The 23,580-nt window shown below is 40.2% G+C and overlaps 1 protein-coding gene across 1 annotated transcript in view; it reads right to left on the bottom strand.

Moving 5' to 3' along the window:
- Positions 1-20,037: 20,037 nt before the first annotated feature.
- Positions 20,038-23,580, bottom strand: part of LOC137496928 (probable peptidoglycan muropeptide transporter SLC46) — a 63,530-nt gene continuing 59,987 nt past the window's right edge. The window contains exon 4 of the mRNA XM_068225003.1: positions 20,038-20,211. Coding sequence (XP_068081104.1) covers positions 20,139-20,211 — 73 coding nt within the window. The 3' untranslated portion in view covers positions 20,038-20,138. The remainder of the gene's footprint in view (positions 20,212-23,580) is intronic.

The following is a 23,580-nucleotide window of genomic DNA, read 5'->3' as shown; positions in this document are numbered from 1 at the left end:
ATTTCAGACAACATTTCTCAAGCTAATGCACTCTTAACCAGACAAATATCACAAGTGTACACGCAGGTTTACCAAGCAGAACAGGCCCTAGAATTGAAAATTTCAACTGTAGATGCTAAAATTTCATCCCATGTTAGCGACGTCACCAATCGATTAACACAACAGATATCGGACATCAGGTAAGAACTGGGACAGGTCGAAGAGATCGATAGTAGGATAAGCCAGCTGGAAGGGGACATCTTGAACCTCAAAGAGGAGGTGGAAATCCAGGTTTCTGGCATAAAGCATCAGGTTGAGGGGAGAATTTCTACCATCAAGGGAAATTTTGTAAGCTGTATCTCTGCCATCGAGGGAAATTTTGGGAGCCGTATTTCTGCTGTTGAAGGAAGATTACAAAACCAGATTTTGACCATCAAGGGAGATGTGCAGAGTATAAGAGAAAGCATCCTTCACACAGTAGAAGATAGATTAACTCAAACAGGACGTACCACACATCTAACCCCCTCAAACCTAACCAGCAATACAGGACACCTAGACCCGAAGGTGATTATAGAGAGCCTTCCGGAATTCCACGGGGGACTGAAAGAAAACCCGACTAGCTTCATTGAGGGATCGGTCACTCTATTAGGAAGAACTAATCTACCAGAGGACATCTTCATGCAACTCATCACACCGCGAAAGGGCAAGCCGCTGCCTGGTGGAATAACTTGAAGGGCTTAAATTTAAACTGGACAGATTTCAAGAGGGAATTCCTCACTAGGTTTAATTCCGAAAGTGTGAAGAGCTCTGTGAAAAGGAAGCTACTGACTAAGGCACAACCCACTGGCATGAGAGCTAGCACTTTCGTTCTACAGAAGTACCAGCTCTTCAAGCATCTGCAATCTGGAAGGAAGTGAGAACAAGATCTTACCAGACATCACAGAGCTACTCCACGATAAGATTCGACCCCCAGTGAAAGTATCGCAGCCGAGATCCTTTGATGATCTACGTAGAATCATTGCCCAGTTAGAGGAAGAACACAAGAGCAAAGCTGCGGAAGAGACCAGTGCAGTTAGGAAGTGCTACCAGTGTGGAAAAACAGAACACCTGAAGAACAAGTGCCCAGCCTTGACATTGGAAAACTAGGTCCAGCCCATTCTGGATTGAGGCGGGGATGGGACCGGAAACAGGAATGTGCCTCAAGACACAACAGACAAGCAACCCTGGTCAAATAGGAGAGGGATTGGTCACGTTGTGAGTAGAACAGGCCAACACCACCCAGCTATCATCTTAAGGATAGGCAACAAGAATTTTTCAGCCATATTCAACAGCCAAGCAAGCCATTCATTTGTCAACGAGACTGTTGCCAGATTACTACTGCCTATGAAGTCTCACCATCTCAGAAGGGTAGTGGGAGCAGCAGATGGGGTAACCTATTCCATCCAAGGACAGACTTGCCTAACCAGTAAATGCATGGACCTGCCTATTGTAATTGATGTTGCAGTGATTCAGAACCTAATACCTGACATCATATTAGGTCATGACTTTCTGGTGGAATACAAGGGGTCCTAGACTATGCAGCTCATGAAGTCTTTTTAGGAAAAGATAGACATCTGAGGGTCGCCTGGCATGATAGAAATCTCCAGACTCGGAAGGATACGGAAGTCGACGTAGACCTGACAGATATCCAGTTAACGCATCTTCAACCAAGTGAAGAAGAGGAGTTGAGACGTGCCTTAAAGGACTTTCCAGAAGTCATCACCAATAAAATACAGTAGGAAGGACTACCACGGTAACAGACACCATTGAATGCAGCACTTCCTCACCCATCAAGCAGCATCTAATGATAGATACATGATGTATTATATTAGGAGGATACACTCATTTTTTCACCTTTGTTAAGTAAATATCGAATCAACCCGGATAAACGCAACTTCGTCATTCAGAAGATTCAAGAGATGGAAGGGCAAGGTGTCATAGAACCTTCTACATCCTGTTGGGCTTCACCTATCATTCTGCTAGAAAAGGAAGAAGTGGGAGTATCGACTGTGTGTGGACTTAAGCAGGTTGAACGAGAAGACCGTTACTGATGCCTACCCCATGCCTGATCTGAAAGACTCGCTGAAACAAGTAAGTGGGTCTAGAATTTTCAGCACGCTGGATCTCAACTCCGGATACTGGAAAGTGGAGGTCGAGGAAAGTTCTAGACCACCGACCGCCTTCATGACACTGATTGGATTTTACCAGTTTACAGTAATGCCTTTTGGATTGAAGAATGCTCCTGCCACCTTCATGCAACTGATGGATAAGGTATGGTCAGGATATGTTGGAGATTTCTGCCAAGTGTATCTGGACGACATTTTAATTCACAGCAAGAATTTTCAAGAACACCTTGTACATCTGAGGAAAGTAATGGAGCGACTGAAGATTCATGGACTGACTTGCCAACTGGAGAAGTGCCACTTCGCCCAGTCCCGTGTAGAATATGTTGGCCACGTCCTAACATCGGAAGGCTTAAAAAGGCAACCAGAGAAGAATCGAGCTATCGAAGAATCTGAACGCCCGCGGACCAAGCGACAAGTACGTCAGTTCCTTGGCTTGTGTGGATGGTATAGTAGCTTCGTGCCACAATTTGAAGAGAAGGCAATACCACTCACCGATCTACTCCATAAAAACTGCCCATTCTGATGGACCAGCAAGGAAGAGGCAGCATTCCAAGACATTAAGGCTGTGATATGCAACGCTTCTGGTGTAGCCTATCCTGACTCCCAACGGAAGATGTGCCTGCTGATGGACACCAGTGACACCGGCTTAGGAGCAGTCTTATTCCAGGAGAGGAGTGACGGTGGAAGAAGGGACATCATCGAGTATGCCAGCAGAAAGCTATCCTCCATTGAACAACGCTACTGCACTGCCGAGAAGGAAGCCTTAGCCGTGGTGTAGGCCATGGGCAAATTCAGAGAATACTTGGAGGGAAGGAAGTTCCAGCTCTACATCGATAATGCCACTCTCAAATGGTTGAAATCTGTCTCTGGCTCAAAATCTAAATTGATGTGATGGGCTTTGTTAATCACAGAATTTGATTTGGATGTGTGTCACATCCCAGGATCGACGAACTTTGGAACAGACAGTATATCTAGGCACTCAGCAATGGAACCTGAAGGTAGGAGCACCATTGTCGAGAGGGTATTCCCACGAAAACACCAGAGTGATCCCAAGGAACCTGTCCTTATAACCATCAAAAAGGAACTTGATCTGTAAGTAATTAAACAATGGCAAGAACAAGACAAGCCTTGTAGGACCATGACTCAGTGGATTAGGAGGCAGAACACCGATATTCGACTTGTCACGAGGGAATTCACGATGTGCTACAAGAACTTCCGTATTGACAAAGCACTCTTAATGTACAAGTCTCACCTCTCCGACATGCCTGCAGTAGTGGTAATCCCTAAACAGCACACGACGGACATCCTCGAGAAGTTCCACGACAGCACTGAAGCCAGAAATCGAGGCGGTGGAGAGACATATCAGTCTATCCGACGAAGATTCTTCTGGGTCAACATGCGGAAAGACATCCTGGACTATATGAAGTGGTGCTATATCTGCGCCTGCACCAAGGCAAGCAATAGGAAGGCAGATTCCAGTCAGTGAGGAAGATGACTGCAATGCCCTTGGGAGGTCATAGCCCTGGACTTGATGGGTCCTTACCCTAGAACACCACGGGGTAAAACAGGACTCCTAGAAATCACCGACCTCTTCACAAGATGGATTGAGGCCCTTCCGATACCAGAAGCCATGACGGGGCGCATCACCAGCCTTCTACAAGATGAGGTATTCAGCTGCTACAGTTATCCGGTGCATTCTGTCCTACAACAGGTTCAGTTCACGTCAAGGAAGTGGCAGTAAACGATGACAGAATGGGGTGTGGGGTCCATCTAATTGACAAAGAACATGACTGTGGGACTGTCAGATACCGCAGTCACTCTTTGCCCTGCGACGACGCATCAACCGTGTCACCGGCTATTCCCCAGCGGAGCTGTTCCTTGGTCAACAGCTATATGGCACCGAGAATTGGGAGATTCACCCACCACTCACTTCTGGTCAAGATGATGCAGCTGTTTCCCTTGCAGAGTGGCATCAGCAGCAGCAGCAGCAGCAGAAGCAGGACATCAAGGAGAAGCAAGCTTTGGGCGAGAAGAGATCACTTACCCAGGCCAAGGCTCAAGATGCCGAAGAGACCCAGATCTTCCTACCGGGCCAACAAGTACTGTTACGTAACCACCCAGTCAGTAATAAGATTAGAGGGTTTCATGCAGGTCTTGCACCTAAGTGGGTTGGTGCTGTCGAGGTGGATATGTAGCTGGGTCCTGGGGTCTACTTACTAATGACCAACCCGCCTGTCAAAGTCCACGCATTAGAGTTGCGGCGAGTCACCCAACCACTGCACATACAGAGTAAGCAGGTGCTGACACGGGTCCATCGGGAGGGGAGGCACTTACGACACAGCACAATCTGGTCATTGTAAGGAGAATGCATTGACTATCATTGAGGAAGAGGCTGGCAGTGAAGCAACCCTGACCCCCGACATGGCACAATCTGGTCAAAAGGAGGAGAGCACATCCGATGACGTCAAGGAAGAAAGAAGATACGATCTGCGTCCAAGGCAAAGTTGACGAGTGTGATGGACTGCCTAAATTGTTTCAAGTTATAGGGGGGGATATTGATGCAAGTGTAATAGACTGATATAACTTGAAAACAATATTCTTTAATCCATGGGTAAATAATGCAAGTATCGAGCTCGAATTATTATTATTATTACATACCTGCCAACTTTACAAAACCCAAAATCAGGAGATTTTGATGTGAAAATCAGGAAAAATCAGGAGAAATCAGGAGCTACAATTGGTCAAAACTGCTTATTCTACATGACTTGTGCAATACAGTACTGTGATATATTTATATCACTTATGGTCTCAAAGCCTGACTGCTGGTATACGAGGCTACAGGGCTAAAAATTACACATCTCTATTACCTCACAGAAAGTATGTAGTGAGATGATTGGCCTCTGATAAGCCTTCCGAAAATAGTATGAACTCATGTTCCACACGTGTCAATCGGTCATGCACTCAGATGCCATCACTTAGTAAATGCATAGATTACGGTAATATTTTGCATTATGCGCCTGCGCGATTATGTGAAGTTCAATGCTATTTGTATCAAATAACTAGTCGCTACAGAATTTTCAGAAAGACTGTCCTTATAGTTTTCCCAACTGAAGTCAACATAAGTCATTACAATAATGTCAGTACGAATGTCACGATTAAAAGTAATGCTGTCATATGAAATATTCGATAAAATGAAAAACAGCACATTTTCTCACTTTTAACGAAAAGTACTATGGTGTCGATCTAACAGTTGAAAATTCCAGAGCTAGAATGACCAGACCACAGACAGCCACAAAACACTCCTGTGTCATTATTCCATTGAAGTGTGCACACTGCTCATTCCAATCACTGCCTCAGAGAAGGGATCATAAAGCTGGAATACTATGACGATCCAGTGTGTTATGTACCAGCAGTATTGGAAAATTTATGAACCAGAGGAATAGCATGCTTAAGAAGAGGGAGATGTAACTCCCCAGCTACTTCCCCGCAACAGTAACCCCATCTACCGGAGATAAATGCCAGCAGAATACACAAAGCACATCATAACAAACAATGGTCAATGTAATGTTATTGTTGATCAATTTTGTGAGCTATCTGTATTGCAGGCCTTCAGATTTAGTTTTCTTCCAACTCTGCGAAATTACAGCATCTTATGTAAAGTGAGTCCTTTCTTCATGACTCCCTCTTGTGTTATTATTTAAGTAATCGTTCCTTCATGACTTTTTTCTCATTCTTATAATCATCTTCACAATTTAATCACCATCACCACCAATATTGTTATAGGTGATGCAGTAAAACTGAATAAGACATAAATAACCAGACATTGTACTTTCTATAACTTTTGTTATGTAGTAGTTTTCAATATGGCCAATAAGATAGGTAATTAAAAATTAAATTTTTGGCACCTTCCCCTAAACTACCATTTCGAACAGGGTGAACAAAATGATTTATAGCGTAGACTGTAGTTCCTTACTTCCCAACTTCACATACCGATTTTCATTAAATTCTGTTTACCCATTTTCTCGTACTTTGGCGCTGATATGGACTTGGCAACAAAAATCCAAATTCATTAATATATCTGTTATCATAGCCAGTACGGTAAAAATGTATAAAACGTAAATGATAGGAATTTTCAGAACTTTAATTATGTAGTATTTATTGATAGGGCCAATAATAACAATATTTGAGAATGAAATTTTAGGCCTTTCCCTAAACTACCACTTCATTCAGTGTGAATACAATTATTTATGGCCTAGATTGTAGCGACTTATTCCCCGTCTTTATGTACCAATTTTTGTTAAATTCTCTTCAGCCGTTTTCTCGTGATGGGCGTACATACATACAGACAGACATTACGGAAAATTAAAACGTGCATTTCTCCTTGTTACTGTGGTCACGACTGGTACAGAGATATCATTCTTTTTAAATTCTGAGCAATGTACAGACACTCTTTTTATACTGAGATAAATTAAAATTAGTCAGAAATGTCTCCAGATGACTCCTAAAATCTCTAGAATTTATTTTATTTTATTTATTTTATGAAATACTTCCTCTCGTGCAGAGGCTGCCTTGCGACAAAGTATACTTGTACATTTATTTTTAGAAGAGAAATAGATATCCTGTACTTGCGAAATGTTGAAGGTAACCTAATTGTAACAGTGATTTCTTAGAATTATCAGTGAGTCCTTTAAAGCTATGTTAGCAATCTCCCGTAACGTTGTAACTGGCAGAGACATCTGTTTCCAGAAATTAGCTGCAAAAGCGGGAATCGTTCCCCTTGCTCCAATCATCAGACCTACTATGTCGATTTCCTCTATCTGGTATTTCTCCCTGTAGTAGGAATTGTTGGTAAGTAAATATTCCTTTTCTCTAGTCGTTATCATTGAAATTCTGTCACTAAATTGCTAAAAAAGAATTCATATCTAGTGACTAGAATCTGAATCTCTAGAATCCACTAGAATGATGTGAATGAACACGAACATAGCACGCGAGAACGAGAGATTGACAATTGATATACGCGTCGCGATATACAGGTTTCAATAATCATTGCACATTCGTGCACATTTCTCGTATTAATAAACGTCAATATTTCATTTAAAAGCGGCCAATGAGCGAAGGACTTCCGGCTACTACGTAAAAAAAAAAAGCTGAAATGGTGGGATTTGCAAACGAATGTTTGAAGTTCACCAAAAATATAAGCAAAAATCGGGAGAAATAATAGAATAACCGGGAGGCGGGAAAAACTGTGGAAAATCGGGAGTCTCCCGCCTAAGTCGGGAAAGTTGGTAGGTATGTTATTATTATTATTATTATTATTATTATTATTATTATTATTTACACAGTTAAGTACAGATGATCATTATTTGTGAGGTTATGTCATGAAACATGTGCTGTATATATATTTATATGAGTTTAGTTAATGTAAGAGCCTATAGTTAATAGTTTATAATTTATTATTGCCTGTATATATGATGTGTAATCCATTACAGTATTGTGCAACACATTGTAACATCCAGAATAACACTAGTAAGGTGAGAACTATGTGGAATCTTCCTTCCAATTGTAACTATGTATTAAGCACTCTAGAATTTACTAGAATATATGTTATGACATATCCTTCTATAAGCCTAGCCAGGTAACATATATAAGGAAGCGGTCTTGATGGTGGAGGAGAGTTATTGTTTTACAGGGGTTGTTTTTGGTTAACATGTGTTGTGTTTAGGCCAACATTCTACGGTAATGTAAGCATTCAGCAGTCAACTGTTTCAAGGTTGCAGTCTCCTTGTACTTTGTGATAGGCAGTTGTTAAAAATGGTGGTTTGTTGATGTGTAACAAATGTTTAACAGTTTGTAAATAAAATTAAGTGTACGCACTGATAGCATTTTGTGTGCATCTTCGTGATTACATCAGTTCTTTAAAGTCTTCTCTGACAACAGTGTTAAACGGTCGGAAAACTTTGACACACATGAAAATACTTAGCGTTAGTTATGGTTTGCTTTGTATTCCCGGGCAATACTTGGTGAGAAAAGCTAGCGTTAAATTTGCAAACGTGCCTTTTTTTAATGAGTTGTACTGAATTTATATGTTAACAATGCACTGCAAGAGTCACAGAAAACATACCCTGTCTGCTGATCGTCTGCAGTGACCACAAGCAGGAATTTCTTCCAAACATCAGATCTGAGCCCATATCTCATACTTAGTTTATATTATTTATATTCATCCATAACGCTGTCTGTCGATTCATGTGGCATGGCAAATTTCAGTTCAAAATTAATGGTTAACTCAACCATTCTATCATCCTTTTATACCCCCCAATTCTCGGCCTTTGCTCTATGTAAGCAAGGGCTTACTCATATCTGGATGAACCACATTGATTGCAACGTCAGTAAAGCAAGCAAGGTCAACCTCGCTAGTCATCAAACTTCTCTTCGAACACACCCTGTCGAACGAATTGCAGCAAACTTGGGCATTTTAGCTTACACGCTCCACTCGTGCATGATGGTGGTTGCATATGCAGCAAGGCACATGTTGCTTCGTCTTGGTTACCCATCTCAAGTTTGAACAATGCACACCACTAGTATTTATGGATAATTATTACAACAGCGTTGGACTCGTGAAACAATTATGGGAACAGAACACTGCCGTATGTGGAATAATACAGTCAAATAGGGGCGTACCGAAAGATCTAAAGGAACACCTGGCAATTCTCAAACAGGGCAAAATGACTTTCAGGAGGGACGAGGATGTATTGCTTGTTTCTTGGAGGGACAAAAAGGTTACTACTATGGTAACTACCATCCACTCAGCAGAAATGGTTGAAATAAACAAATCTGGAAAAAAAAAACTGAAACTAGAGTCTGTGACTGACTATAATCAACACATGCATGGTGTTGATACTGCAGACCAGTACTTGGCACTCTGTCCTTTCACGAGGAAAACAGTAATGTGGCCAAAAAAGGTTTTCTTTTATTTACTGTACTCCTCATTTTTTAATGCATTGTGGCTCTTTCAGAACTCAAATCCTCAAAAAATAGTGACGTTTCAAAATTTCATGCAGACAATAGTTAGGAACTTTCTCCAGGAAAAAAGGGAACCTGATATACAAGTACAGTCACCTCTCTCTGACATCTCAGCACCCTCCACTTCATCAGCTCCAAGTCTACATCCTGCAATTTTGCCGCAAAAAGGGTACCGGCCAAGGATCTACCATTTAGGTTAGATGGGAAGAGAAAAGAACATATTCTCTTGAAGTTTCCACCATCAAATAAAGTAAAATTCCCCTCAAGAAGGTGCAAAGTGTGCTTCAAAAAATTATTAATGAAACACACTATTTTTGTAGAAAGTATTCCCATTCACCCAGGAAAGTGTGACATTAGCTGCCACACTCTCCAGAGATACTAGAGGACTTCTTTAAGGTATGTGAAAAATTTTGTTTCCATATCTCATTTAGTTTAGAACTTATTGTGAAAATAATTTGTTGTTGTTTTCTGTGCCACTAACAGCTGGAATACCTGGGCCAGCCATTTAAATAGCCCGCTCAGACGGTAGGCGTGAATGTGTTAAATGAATTCATAATACCATATTGCATACCATTTTCAAATGATGTGCTCCACACAGTAATTATAACTCACTATAGTCTCTAGAGAACACTAACACAACACAAAAATGTTAATGGAACTGGCCAGCATTTGAGCCAAGAAGAAGGATAAGACAGTTGAAGGACAGGGTTGCCTTAAACTAGAAGTTGTGTACAGGATTGGAAAAATGGATTTGGACATTTATAATCATATTTTTAAAATGTTCAATCAATCAATCAATCAATAATGATCTGCATTTAGGGTTGTCGCCTAGGTCACAGATTCCCTATCAACTCTTTACCTAGACTTTTCTTAAATGTTTTCAAAGAAGTTGGAGATTTATTGAACTTTGCCCTTGATAAATTTTTCCACTCCCTTATCCACATCCTACAAATGAATACTTTCACCACTTTCTCCCCTTGAATTCCAACTTTATCTTCGTATTATGATTTTTCCTACTTTTAAATGCTCCACTCAAGTTTACTTACCTACTAATGTCATTCCATGCCATCTCTCCAGTGACAGCTCGGAACATACCAAGTCTTCCCAGTCCAAAGTTTTCTACGTTTTTCATAATGCTACGTTTTCTTCGAAATCACCCAGAACAAATCATACTTATTTCCTTTTGATCTTTTCCAGTTCTCATATCAAGTAGACCTGGCATGGTCGCCATACACTGGAACCATACTCTAATTGGGATCTTACCAGGGAGTTATACACCCTTTCCTTTACATCCTCACTAAGTGCATAATTGTTTACTAAAAATGAACTGCATACTGGTACTTTATTATTAATCAACTATGTAGTTGAAGGTGATACAATTGGAATGAAACATATCCTGCAGTAAACATGTTTTTGTGAATGTACAACTTTAGTTCAATTCGGCTATTTTAAGTAAGTACCACTTTTAAATATTGCCGCTGCAGTGTTTTGATTGTTGTTTAGAGCACGCACGCTATGTATGTTTAGTCATCAGCCCGAAGGCTGGTTGGATCCTCAACAGTTCTGCGATGAGCTGTCGTAGATGGCTTAGGCATCACTGAAGAGGCGTACAAGGGAAATGAGGAGTGAGGTAGTTTCCCGTTGCTTTCCTCACCGAGCCAGAAGTTGCTATTACATATCAGTCTGCCAAGCCCACTGAAATGCATGCACCAACCGACCCTATGAGCAACAGTTTCACACCATTCATAGCAGGCACTGGCTGCATAAGGAATGGCATTACTAGCATCGCTCATACCTCAGTCACTTTCATATTGTCAAAGCCAAGGATAAGACAGAAACAGATCAATGAAAGTAACAACATTGCTCTAGCCCATACCAGAAGACATAGTGCACTGTAAACACTAGGTCCAGCCAGCAAAGAGTAAGTATATCTGTACGCTAGCCATTATAGAAGCATTCACCTGTATTTTAAGTTTGTTTGTATGTACTGAAAATGTCTCTGACAATTAACGGTCCCACCGAGTGTGAAGTACCTACTGTGATTCGATTTCTAAATGGAAAAGGCATGAAAGCTGTTGAAATTCATCAACAGATTAGTGAAGTGTACAGCAAACACACTGTGAGTGATGGAATGGTAAGAAAATGGATTAGAGCATTTAAAGAAGGCCATGCTAATGTCGACGATAAGAAGTGAGTGGGCGACTGTCCGTCATTACTGAAGACTTGGTTCAAAAAGTTGATGCAAAGATTCAAGAAAACAGATTCCTTACGATTTTGTCATTAAGTTATGAGTTGCCTGAAATTTCAAGGAGTGTCCTTTATGAAACTGTGACAGGATGGTTAGATTATCGGAAGTTGTGCCCACACAGTCCAAAACAAACAGCATGGCATGCTCACTAAGGAGATTCTTTTGCTCCATGACAAGGCGTGACCTTACACAGCTAATTGAACCCGAGACCTCATTGCTTCATTTGGTTGGGGACAATTCGATCATCCTCCGTATCTTCTTCTTTTCTTCATGGGGACTCTAAATATTAGTTCCTAATCAGCGTCGACCTCTAAGATCTTTTGCTACCATGTTTTTCCTTTATTCCCACCCAGATATACCTGCTCCTTTCACAAAGCTGCAGATTGTTCTTATTGGGTCTTCTTGGATTTTTTCTCACTCTTCACCTGGTAGTCCTAGAGTGCAGAGAGTGATTCTACCCAGCGCCTCACATTCGAAAAGTATGTGTTCAGCTTCCTCTGCTTCATTGCATTTCCTATATATATTGTCTCTTATTACTCCAATTCTATGTAAGTGTTTTTTCAGATGGCAGTGTCCTGTCAACAGTCCTGATACCCATCTTATATTTTCTCTGCTGAGTTTCAACAGTTCTTTAGTATGCTTCTTGTTTGGTCCTTTTATCAGTTCCTTTCCAAGCCTGCATCCTGGAGTATTTTTCCAGTTCTCCATTTGTTTCTTTTGTACCCATTTTTCTGTGTAGTGTCGGGCTTGTCTATAGGAAATCCTGCATACAGATTCTGGGCCTACAAAATGTGTTTCTGCCCCTTTCCTGGCCAGTTTATTTGCTTTTTCATTTCCTTCTATACCTACATGCCCTAGTACCCATATTACTTTGACAATGTTGTACTTTGAGAGCTTCAGAAGAAGTGAATAGCAATACCAGACAATTCTGGATGTTATCCGGACTGCTTCCAGTGCCTTAATGGCCGCTTGGCTGTCCGTAAAAATGAAAATGTTCTTATTCCTATAGTTCATTTTCAGATTTTCTTCAAGACATGTTGTGATAGCTATCACTTCAGCTTGAAAGACTGTAGTGTGTTTGCCCAAGCTCATCTGGATTGATCTCTCAGGTCTTCCCCCGTTGATCCCTCCTCCTGTTCCATCCTCAGTCTTTGAGCCATCAGTCCACCACACTATATCTTCTTTTTCAGTATTCCATTTGTTGATATCCCAGACTTATTTTTTTATTATCTGGGTCTCAAATGGTTTTTCAAAGTTGTACTTTGGTATCATATGATCAGAAGGCATGTGTAGAACTTCCTCTGTTATTACTCTTTTAATTTTACAGTGTCCTAGATTGGGTCTTTGTGCATTCCAGCACTCTGATTGTGCCAATCTATATGAACTAATTCTAGCCTGTCCTTTTATGAAATTATATAATGATGGGAGGTCTAGTGAAGTATTCAAGGCTTCTGTCGGCATAGTTCTCATAGCTCCAGTTATGGCTATGCTTGCCATTCTCTGCAGACTATCCACTCTACTACTTACTTTTCCTTGACTTACTTTCTGCCACCAGATGATTGCAGCATAGGCATTCAACAGTCTAATGATCCACATTACCATTGATGGTCTTAGGCCCCATGTCTTCCTGACAGCTCTTTTACATGCATACAGCAAGTTTTTGGCCCGGGTTATGTTCCTTTCTATATGTGGATTTCATGTTAGATTTTTATCTAACACTACAGCTAGGTGCAGTGCCTGTTCTTCCATATATATATCTTGCCCAAAGAGCTTCAGTGATCTCTTTCCCTCTAATTTTCTCCTTCCTGTAAAAGGGACCAGAGTTATCTTGTTTGGGTTGACTGATAGTTGTTCTTTTCGACACCAGTTCTCCTCAAGGTTAAGTGATCTTTGCATGAGGTCCTGGATAACACTCATCACCTTACCTCGTACCGCAAACACTAGGTCATCTGTGTACCTTTGTGCATAAAAACCATGTTCGTTGAGCATAGCTATGATTTTGCTCACCACTAGGTTCCACAGCAGAGGAGAAAGAACTCCTGCCTGAGCACAGCCTCGGGTGGCCTTAACCACCAGCATTTCTTCAAACAGGGTTGCTTTTATCTTCCTTCCATCTAACATGGATTTAATCCATTTGACGATGGTTTTACGCACCTTGCTCTTTTCCAATGCTTTGATCATAGAGTCATAGGTTGTTTTACTGAAGGCTCCTTCTATATCTAGAAATGCTGGCAGTGCAATTTTTTTTAAATTCTAGGCTTTCCTCTAGTTTACAAACCAACTGGTGGAGTGCTACTTCAGTGGATCTGCCAGGTCTATATACAAACTGATTTTCATCTAACTTTGAGTTCAGTTGCACCATTCTTCCGATATATTTATCCAGAATTTTCTCCATTGCTTTCAACATGAAGGAGGTTAAACATAATGGTCTGTATGCTTTGGCTTGGGCATAATTTGCCCTTCCAAGCTTAGGTATGAATACTGCTTTAGCTTCAGACTATGATTTCGGTACGTACCCTAAAGTTAGACTAGCTCTGAAAAGATCCGTCATGGCATTGACGAGTCATCACCCATCCTTCCTGTAGGAGTATCGGAAGTATGTCATATGGTCCCGGAGGCTTTATGGGATGAAACGTGTCGATTGCCCATTTTACATGGTTATGTTTTATTGTTCTGTTGGCACAGTTCCAGTCTACTCTTGAAGCTCCAGTCTCTGTTCCAACCATTTCTTCTTCTGTCATCTCCTCAGTCTCAGGAAAGTGACACGCCATTAGTATCTCCAGCGTGTCCCTCCCCGCCTGAGTAAATGACCCATCTAGTTTCTCCAGTGTCCCCATTTGATTTATATGGGTTGCTTTCAGAACCTTCTGGAGCCTTGCTATTTCAGTGTGTGATTCCACTTTCTCACAGAACAGTCTCCAAGATTTCTTTTTTTTGGCTTTCCGTATTATCTCTAGGTTATACTCGGTGAGTTTCCTATAGGGTTGCCAGATGTACGGTTTTGCCCGGAACAATATGGTTTTTTCTCATTTTGTTCCGCATATGGTGCACTATTTAAACTGTACGCCCAATGTTCCGTTTTTTAAAATATCATGGTTTAGACAATAGTATAGTATCAAAAAAGTGCGTGGTTATGATCAAAATATTCTGTATTCTGACCTGACCAATGATCAGCCATCACAGTTGAGAACAGCGCTTCTGGCAGTGTTCTAGCGGTACTAGTGGGAATGTAGTCTCCTCCATTTTATATATATATATCAGTGGTTTAATTGGCCCAGAAAAACGGAAGAACATTTTGATGGTACTTAAGTTTGTCATAAGTATATCTCCATCGAATGCATATACTGAAAGAGTATTTTCAGTAATGGCAATAAAATGGAGAGATGACAGAAACAGATGCACAGTAGATATAATAAAAAATGAACTTGTTGTATACTTCAACTATGGTGACAATTGAAAGGAATTTCTCAAGAAAGTTTTGTTGAATAAGAAACTGTTACAAATTGCTTCTTCAAATGACAAGTACTTGTGAAATGTTAATTTCAATGTAAAGACTAACGCACTATTAGTTTTTAATAAGTACCTACATATTTCATGCTGACGCTGTTATATTATTAACGGTATTTACTTGTTAATTTATCCCTGGTATTTTCTCTTAATCATCGCTATGGTGTCTTAATTTAGTGCTATATGGCAAGGAAATGGAAGTGTTCCTTATTTGCCATCAGGAAATCTGGCAACCCTAGTTTCCTATGATATATGTCCCACATACCATTTCTAGATGATATTCTATATAACATCCTAACTTTTTTTTTTTTTTTCATTTTGGCTAGTTTGTTGTTCCACCACCTTAATTTTTTCGTGTTTTTCTTTTCTTTGAGAGGACAGTTTTCATGGAATGAGTCTATAATGGCCTCTTCTAATAGTTCCACTGCCTCATCCAATTCTTTCTGTCCTCTCACCTTATTTGGAATTTTTTGTACAGCCTCCCCTAGAACTTCTCTGTATCTACCCCACTTAGTTCTTTTTGGGTCTCTGTACATCTCAATCCAACATAGTCACACATCTAATGCAAATTGGATGTGCTGTTGGTCTGCCAATGATGGTTCCTCCAGCACCTTCCAGTCTTCAATAAAGTTTGCAATATGCTTAGTGCTTAGTGTAATGTCTATTACCTCCCTACGATTTTTATTCATAAATGTAGGCTTGTTTCCTAGGTTTATTATTGTCAACTCAGTTCCAATAATAAACTCTAGTAAAGACTCACCTCTTGCATTGCAGTTCATGCTGTCCCATGCCGTGTGGTGTGAATTTGCATCTGCTCCAAGGACTAGGTGTTCACCTTTCCTCTTTGCGTTGCAAATTAGGTTCTCAGCTTCTTCTGATGAGGGCAGATTAGTTGAGTCATATGGGAGATATCCAGAGCCTATGGTTATTTCTCTGGATCCCTCCCAATTTCAAAGTTTAATCTTGGCCACGGTTAAGACCCGTGAACAGTGTTCCTGCAACACAAGACATTTTAATTTCCCGTTCACAAGAAGACATGTTCTGGGTATTTCCGATGTATCGTACATCAGCTTACGTCCAGATTCTGCCAGTCCTGCTACTCCTGCTACTCTGCCCTTGACTACCCATGGCTCTTGAATAAGGGCCACATCAATAGCCTCAGACTTGAACTTCTTGGTGAAATTGGGCACAACTGCTTTTTTATGCTGAAGATTGCCCTGAAGGACCTTCAGCTCCATCTTTATCAACATTGGGTTTCGTTTTTCCTCTGATGACCTGAAACTTGATCTGCCTAAGTCTGAGCTTGGCCTTAAGGCTTCTCTTTTTGAGCTCTTCAAAGTCTCTTTCACCAAGGGCTAAAATGACTGTCCTTCCTGTCTTGTCGATTGAAGTGGTATTCAGCACTCTCCACTCTTGTGTTAGAAGTTTGGTATGGTGCTGATTGATTCTGACAAGACCGGGTGAGTTGGCTGTGCGGAGAGGGGCATGTGGCTGTGAGCTTGCAACTGGGAGATAGTGGGTTCGAATCCCACTGTCAGCAGCCTTGAAGATGGTTTTCCGTGGTTTCCCATTTTCACATCAGATAAGTGCTGGGGATGTACCTTAATTAAGACCATGGCCGCTTCCAACTCCTAGGCCTTTCCTATCCCAATGTCTCCATAAGACCTATGTGTCAGTGCAACGTAAAGCCACTAGCAAAAAAAAAAAAAAAAAAAAAAAAATCTGACAAGAACATCCTCCACTTTCATCTTGTCAAAAGGAGGTGGGAACTTGATGATGACCTTGGTCGTGTTCAGCACCTATTTTGTGTCCGCCACCTGTGGGGTCTCCCCTTTCCATGGGTTACAATTTGATACTGTCTGTTCCAGCCAACTTTCTGTTTCTGGATTTTCACAGATCAGTACCATAGCTCCACTTGCCTTGGTGACACAAGGAAGCCTGGCAGACATCCGTCTGACAGCGACTTCATTTGTGCTATCAGAGCAGATGATAATTCAGTTACGTCTTCCTCCTTGAGTTTTCCATATGGAAAGGTCTTAGGTATTATTGCGACCTTAACTGAGGCTAGTCTTTCCGAAAAGGACATGACTTTTTCTCCCTTCTGTTTCTTGGAGGGTGGTTTTGTAAGCGAACTTGACGGCGTGCTTTCCTCCGACCTTGGCCTTTTGGGCATAGTCATTGATATAGCGTCTTGCGGATCCCTGTTCCTTGGCTTCTACTCCACCCAAGTCCCAGCTGCTATCTTGGCTTCTTCCTCGTCTTCTTCTTTTCCTTGTAGTAGGCACTTGTGTGAGGTGGTCTATCTATGTGCATCCTATTTAGTTTCGATGCCCATATCTTCAGGTCTTTTTCAGTGAAATCTCTTGTTTCCTTTTGTCCAGAAGTCTGCTTTCCTGTTGCTTCTTCTGTTTCTTCTTCAGATTTGAATTCAGCCTGCCCTACTGGGACTTCTGTCTCCATATTCTCCTCTTGGGCCTGCCGCTGTACCTACTCTTCTGGAGCTTCCATAGCTTCCCTTGGTATTTGTTTAGGTGGTTCATTTGGAATGTCCATAGTTCGATATGACACAGGGTTTTTGCCCTTTCTAGGGTCCTGAGCAGCGTTCTCACCATCCGTGATGAGGCATTCCACCAGACATTGTCCTCCCGCAACTCAGGCTCTTCGTAGCAGGCGCCACGACCCTCAGCCATCCATCTAGCAGTCCGCCCCTAGCTCGAACCCGACCAGGTTTGTTCCACCTTCAGTAGACCTACTCACATGGTTTTCACTTGGCATTTCCACGACTGAGTTCGCAGCCATGGGTTCCCCCTAGGTTGGGTTCGCCCCGTTCTCAACCTGCAGCTTGTTCAGGCTACGAAGGGCAAAGCGATGTGTTGGTTCCGGTACACCACAGTGAGCTTTCACCACAATCACCAGCACCCACTTCACCCGAACCACCGTATCACCCATGAGGAGGTAACATGGATGCCTCTCTAGCATGTGTGGATCCTCCGTGTAGTTGTGACCTAGTGTCTAGTGACTACCACTTGTTCTCCAAAGCATTTATGCGGTCAGCGCCACGACAATGATGATCCAAAAATGACCGTACAGCAGATTTCTATGAGGATGAAATACAGAAGCTGGTTTCACGATATGACAAGTGCCCTTAGTAGTTTAATGTACAGGCTTAAATGTAAAAAAAAAAATTAAAAACTGCATTACTTTTTTTCTATATCAAAACAGTACTTAAAAAATATGCCTCATATAGGTGGACCCTCATAATAAAAAGAACATAATTTTATGATTGAGTTACTCTTCAAGATACTATAGTCTTTCATTAAGTAGTGGGTTTCCTTTTATGGAAACAATGCTATAAGGTCCATGACTGCTCTTGTTATCTCTCCACTGATAGCATTACCAGGTATACATTTTCTGTGTTTATTAATGGGGAATTTTCATACAACTAGTAGGTTAATCACTCTACAGACTCAATTTGGAGTGATACGAAGTATACTAATAAATGTAAACTTACATACGTACCACATACTGTCTTGAAGATGACGCCAAAATTATATATTTCATTTTTTGACTTTTACACGTGGCCTCCTTTTCTGTATTGGGGCAACTTTCATCAGGCTCTGCAAGTATGGATCCTGCTCATTCTTGGTGTAAGTCCTTAATGCAAGCTCCCTTTATTATCTCACACTTGTACTCTAGTTGTTACTGACCTTTTTCCCTTTTCTTGACATCCATAACAACATTGTCTTTCTCCATGATGTACAATAATAGCTTCTTACAGCAGGAAACTATAGTGACCAGTGCCATTAGTTCATATGGTTGACACCAGAAATGTTTAATAGGGAAACAACTCATGTCCTGGATATGTGTGCTTTCTCAAATAAACAAGATTTTCAAGGGCCCGGTAAAACCCCTATAATGAGGCAGACATGTGTCTTTCCCTCTAAAATATGGGAATACATATATTTTTAACACACATGCATTAAACTCATTTTGCCCAAAAATAGATGTGGTTTCTCAAATATACAATTTGATTTTAGTTCACTTACTTCACTTGATGGCTGCCTTCACATATAGTCTGATTAACTTGTAATAATTTCAGGGTTTGAAGTGGACACTAGGCAACCAGGGCAAATATCATCATCAATCAATGTTCTGTCCCCTTAAAACTCAAATGTTTGGGAATATCCCATAGCCTGTTTCCTAAAAGTCATCTTCAGCATTTCATAACATTTTGAAGCTATTTTTTTTCCCTAACCTGAAGAAGAATTTGATTCAAACATGCTGTTGATGTTCATTGTCCATTTTGCTATTTGCAGACAGCATGTAGGTATAAACACAAATGTAGCATCACTACTGATGCACAGAAAGCGCTGATTTTCAGTCCACTGACTCATCAGAGCGTGACTATTCCACTTTCGGTGGGTAATGATGATAACAGTGCTCTATACATGCATGGGAATTACAGTCTGGTTTTAAATTACCAGAGTGGTACATTGTAAGAAGAGTAGTTTCATTGTTTAAATGAGTAATAACACCAAATATGGTAATGTTGAAATCATATTTGACTTATACCAGTGAGAACTTCAAGGAATGCAAGTTTTGTCATCAGGCCACACAGAAACAACTATACATATCTCACAAAAACATAACAAAATGCATACAACATAAAAAAATCATAAATGGAAAGGAAGGGGACGGGGAAAGAGATGAAGAGTGTGTGGTGTGTGTGAGACATAAATGGAAAGTAACCATATCTCTTCAATTTTGGCCAAATGATATTGAACTTAGAATTACATTAATAACACTATAACTAACATTGATTATACAGGAATAATAAAAAGCTCCCAGATGTCCAATGTCCAAATGATACTGATTTACCAAGCCAGTTGGCTACGCGGTTAGGGTCACATAGCTATGAGCTTGCATTCAGGAGATGGTGGATTCAAATCCCACTGTTGGCAGCCCTGATGATGGTTTTCTGTGTTTTCCAAATTCATACAAGACAAATGCAAAAAGAACAGAATAACTTAAGGCCACACCCACTACCGTCGCTATCCTTGCATTGCTGAAAGCCTTTGATGTGTTAATTAAACCACTAGCAAAAAAAACTGATTACAATTCATCTTCATATATACGAATTTTATTTATTTACACACTGCCATTTTCATTTTTTCACAATCATATTTTTCTTTGCAGGTCGTAGTACATATTAACATCTATCAGTTGATTTCATTGTCAGCTGAACATCCAAGTTCACGTTCTACAACAATGTGTTGAATTATCAGCACACATCTGGAAAGAAAAAAAAGTAGATTCAAAATATGGTTGACTTTTAGAAAAAGAATATACTGTACATTTATGGATTTTTTCTTCATTATTGTTCATTATTAGGATCACACTTCAGTTCCAAAAGACATGCCTCCCTATCCAGTACTAAGCGCACATCCCACATAATTAGGAAATATTGAATGATAGTAAAATGTGATAGAGACCAAGGAGAAAAGAGTAAAGTGAAATGTTAGAAATTCAAATGGCTCTTATCACAGAATTCCCATCAGTATTTTTCCCAAATGCAAGTTGGAAGTAATTACTGGATGAACATAAAAGCAAAAGATTAGTTTTGGAGAACAGAACTGATTATAACAAACACTGAACATCCTCAATAGAGTGTTGTTATCTAAATGAATAAAACAGTAACATTTATCTGTCCATTTGATTTTTTTTTTTTTTTTTTTTTTTTTTTTACACCTGTCTGTCTATTCCTCCATTACATAAAATTCACTGAAGATATTTTTATGAACATTTTGGCTAATCCAGGCTGCCAATCACTACTACTTTAATCAAACTGATTTAAAAATTAATTTAAAACAAATTATATTTTGATAGGATCACACTTCAGTTCCAAAAGACATGCCTAACTATCCAGTGCTAAGCCCACATCTCTTTGCTCAGCAACTGTCTTTCCTTTAAATAATTAGGAATGGCTTGTATTTTAAATTGTTAATTTAATCACTCAAAGTAGCCGCCTTCTACGGCCAGGTCAGGGATTTTTTTTTACTTGGACCTGAGAGCTGGTTCGAGGCTCACTCAACCTACATGATTACAATTGAGGAGCTAAGTGATGATGAGACGGTAGACCTGGTCTAGAAAGTGAAGAATAATGGTCAAGAGGATTCGTTGTACTGCCTGTGGATCACCCCATAATCTAAAGGCCTTTGAGATAAGCAGTGGTTGCTTGGTAGGCCAAAAGGTCCTTCAGGGTCAATAGTGCCATGGGATTTAAAAAAATAATAATGCCTTGTAGTAAGAGTATTACTGTGAGTTCTTTGAAGCTACTTGGGGGTTCTGAGTCCCAAGGAGAGAGAGCAGCATGTTTTCATTTATAGATAGTTAGGCAGTCTACTATACAGGAATATGAGACTGTGAGTCAGCAGAAAGACCAGCTGTTAGCAGACCATGGGTATCACTCCTGGGACTACCACCACAAGTCTACCATTATGCTCAATTAATGTCTTTTCATTAATCGCCAGATTCAGAGAAGGGTGCAACAATTTAAGCATCATCATGTGGAGTGATGATACACTCAGATTATAGAAATGGATATAGAGATGCAGTTTACTGATCACCTAGCTTCAGAATGTCAAAGCCATGCTCACATGCTATATTAAGAGTCTGGAATTGCAGTGCATGCAGTTTTAACACCTTGTTTAGTTATGCTACTTGCAAGTATCAGATCAGAGTTGTAACATCTTTGCCACTGGCCACTGCTGAATGAAGGAGGTAATTTGCAATTTGCGGTTATTACTGAGAGTAGTGAGATCATTTAACATCAGCCCAACGTTGTAATATCCCAGCCACTAACAGCCTGTAAGTCTATGTTTAATAAGCCAATATTTTCATTAAGGTTTTGTACTGTGGAGTCTATGTAGAATTGAAGGTCGTCAGTGTACATATGATATTTACAGTGCCTTAGATTAGATGAAATGTCATTCACAACGAGTGTGAAAAGAAGAGGTCAGAGTACAGAGCCTTCAGGATATCCTCTGTTCATATGGCATTATGAGGAAACGAGTTCATTATCACATTTCACACATTGTTAATGCCCGTGAAGATAGGAATGCATCCAGGAAATCGTACTCTGAAAGAAATGTAGAGCCTTCAGTTTTATAAGTAAAATGTCAATGTCTACACTGTTAAAAGCTTTACTATAATCTACCCCTGTCTATTGCTTGTCGAACGTCCTTATTTTACATTCAGTAAGGCTGTAGTTATATTATGTCCTCGTCGGAAACCAGACTGGGATGGATTGTGGGTTTGAAGGTACTCAAGACATTTGTGTATGGACTATATATTCTAAGATTTTAGATAGAGCTGATAAAATACAGGCTGGATGATAGTCTCTCTCTTCCGAAGGCATTTGACTTTTCGGAAAAGATAGCACAATATCCGTCTTTCATGGAAAAGGATATGTGCAATGTAGAAGAGTGAAACTGATTATTGGTAATATAAATTTAAAATCAAGAATGAGTTTGACCATGTCACTCCCAATGTCATTAATTTGTTTCGCTTTCGTGCTTATCCTGAGGAGTGCATTTCTGACTTGGGTGTCATATGACTGAAATCTAACGTTAACAACTAATCCTGACAAAATTCTGACTCACGGCCAATTCTGAGAAAATGCCCAGCGTGTGAGGTGGTTTACATGTTTAATCTGTAGATAATGTGGTGTTGTGCACAGAACTGATTACGGCTAGATGAAAACATGGCCAAGTGTTTATTATTTGTTCATTCTTTGACTAATACGGCATGATTGTTGTTATTTATTGATTCCACTGTAGCCATTTTACATAGTGAAGGTGTTAACAGAGTATAGTGAGGTGACTGGGATTAATTTTTTTGTACAGTTTAAACATGTGAAAAATTGATTCCATAGTGATGGTACTATTTTTATTTTGTTCATGTAAATAAGGTTAAGAAACCATCAGTCTGAAGCGGGACCTTCAGAACTACGTATGTTTGTAAATAGTAAATGATGTTTGTGGATGTTTATTTTTGTAAGCAGCAAAACAAGTTGGTCTCATCACGTGATGATTATTGTTGGTGTTTGTTTTGTTTTATATTGTGTCAGAAGTAAATTCACATAGTGAAACTTATGGTAAATCTTTTATTGGTGGAGTAAGGAAAAACCTGGCATGCTACCCAAATTTATTTTCAGAGTTAAATGGTAGCAGGTAAGGTAATGAAGCAACTTTGGAACCTCATCAGCCTGATGACCATCGCCTTGGGAGGAGGAGTTCATTCATGCTATACAAAGTGAATTATTCCTGTAGATCTTTTGCAGGTGGCACCCATTCTCATTATTAATTGCCCGACATATGTGGCGCGAGATTCACCTACAACAATCCTAACATTTACGTAATTACCAATTTATTTAAGAAATATGACATCAAGGTAGCATTTTCAACAAACAATAACACTGGACACAGGTTTTTCAACCATAACATGGTTAATAAGAACAAAGAAGAATGTTTCCAGGATTCAGGAATTTATAAGTTGATATGCAACCAGTTCAAGGCCACATATGCCGGGCGGTCCGGACGGAACTTTGCAATAAGGTATCAAGAACACGTCAATGTGGAAAAACATAGAAGGTTTTCTGCA

This window comes from Anabrus simplex, chromosome 1 (genome assembly GCF_040414725.1).
Source record: "Anabrus simplex isolate iqAnaSimp1 chromosome 1, ASM4041472v1, whole genome shotgun sequence".
Classification (NCBI taxonomy): Eukaryota; Metazoa; Arthropoda; class Insecta; order Orthoptera; family Tettigoniidae; genus Anabrus; species Anabrus simplex.
Note: the sequence above shows the minus strand (reverse complement) of the source record. Positions and strands in the feature narration are given on the sequence as shown.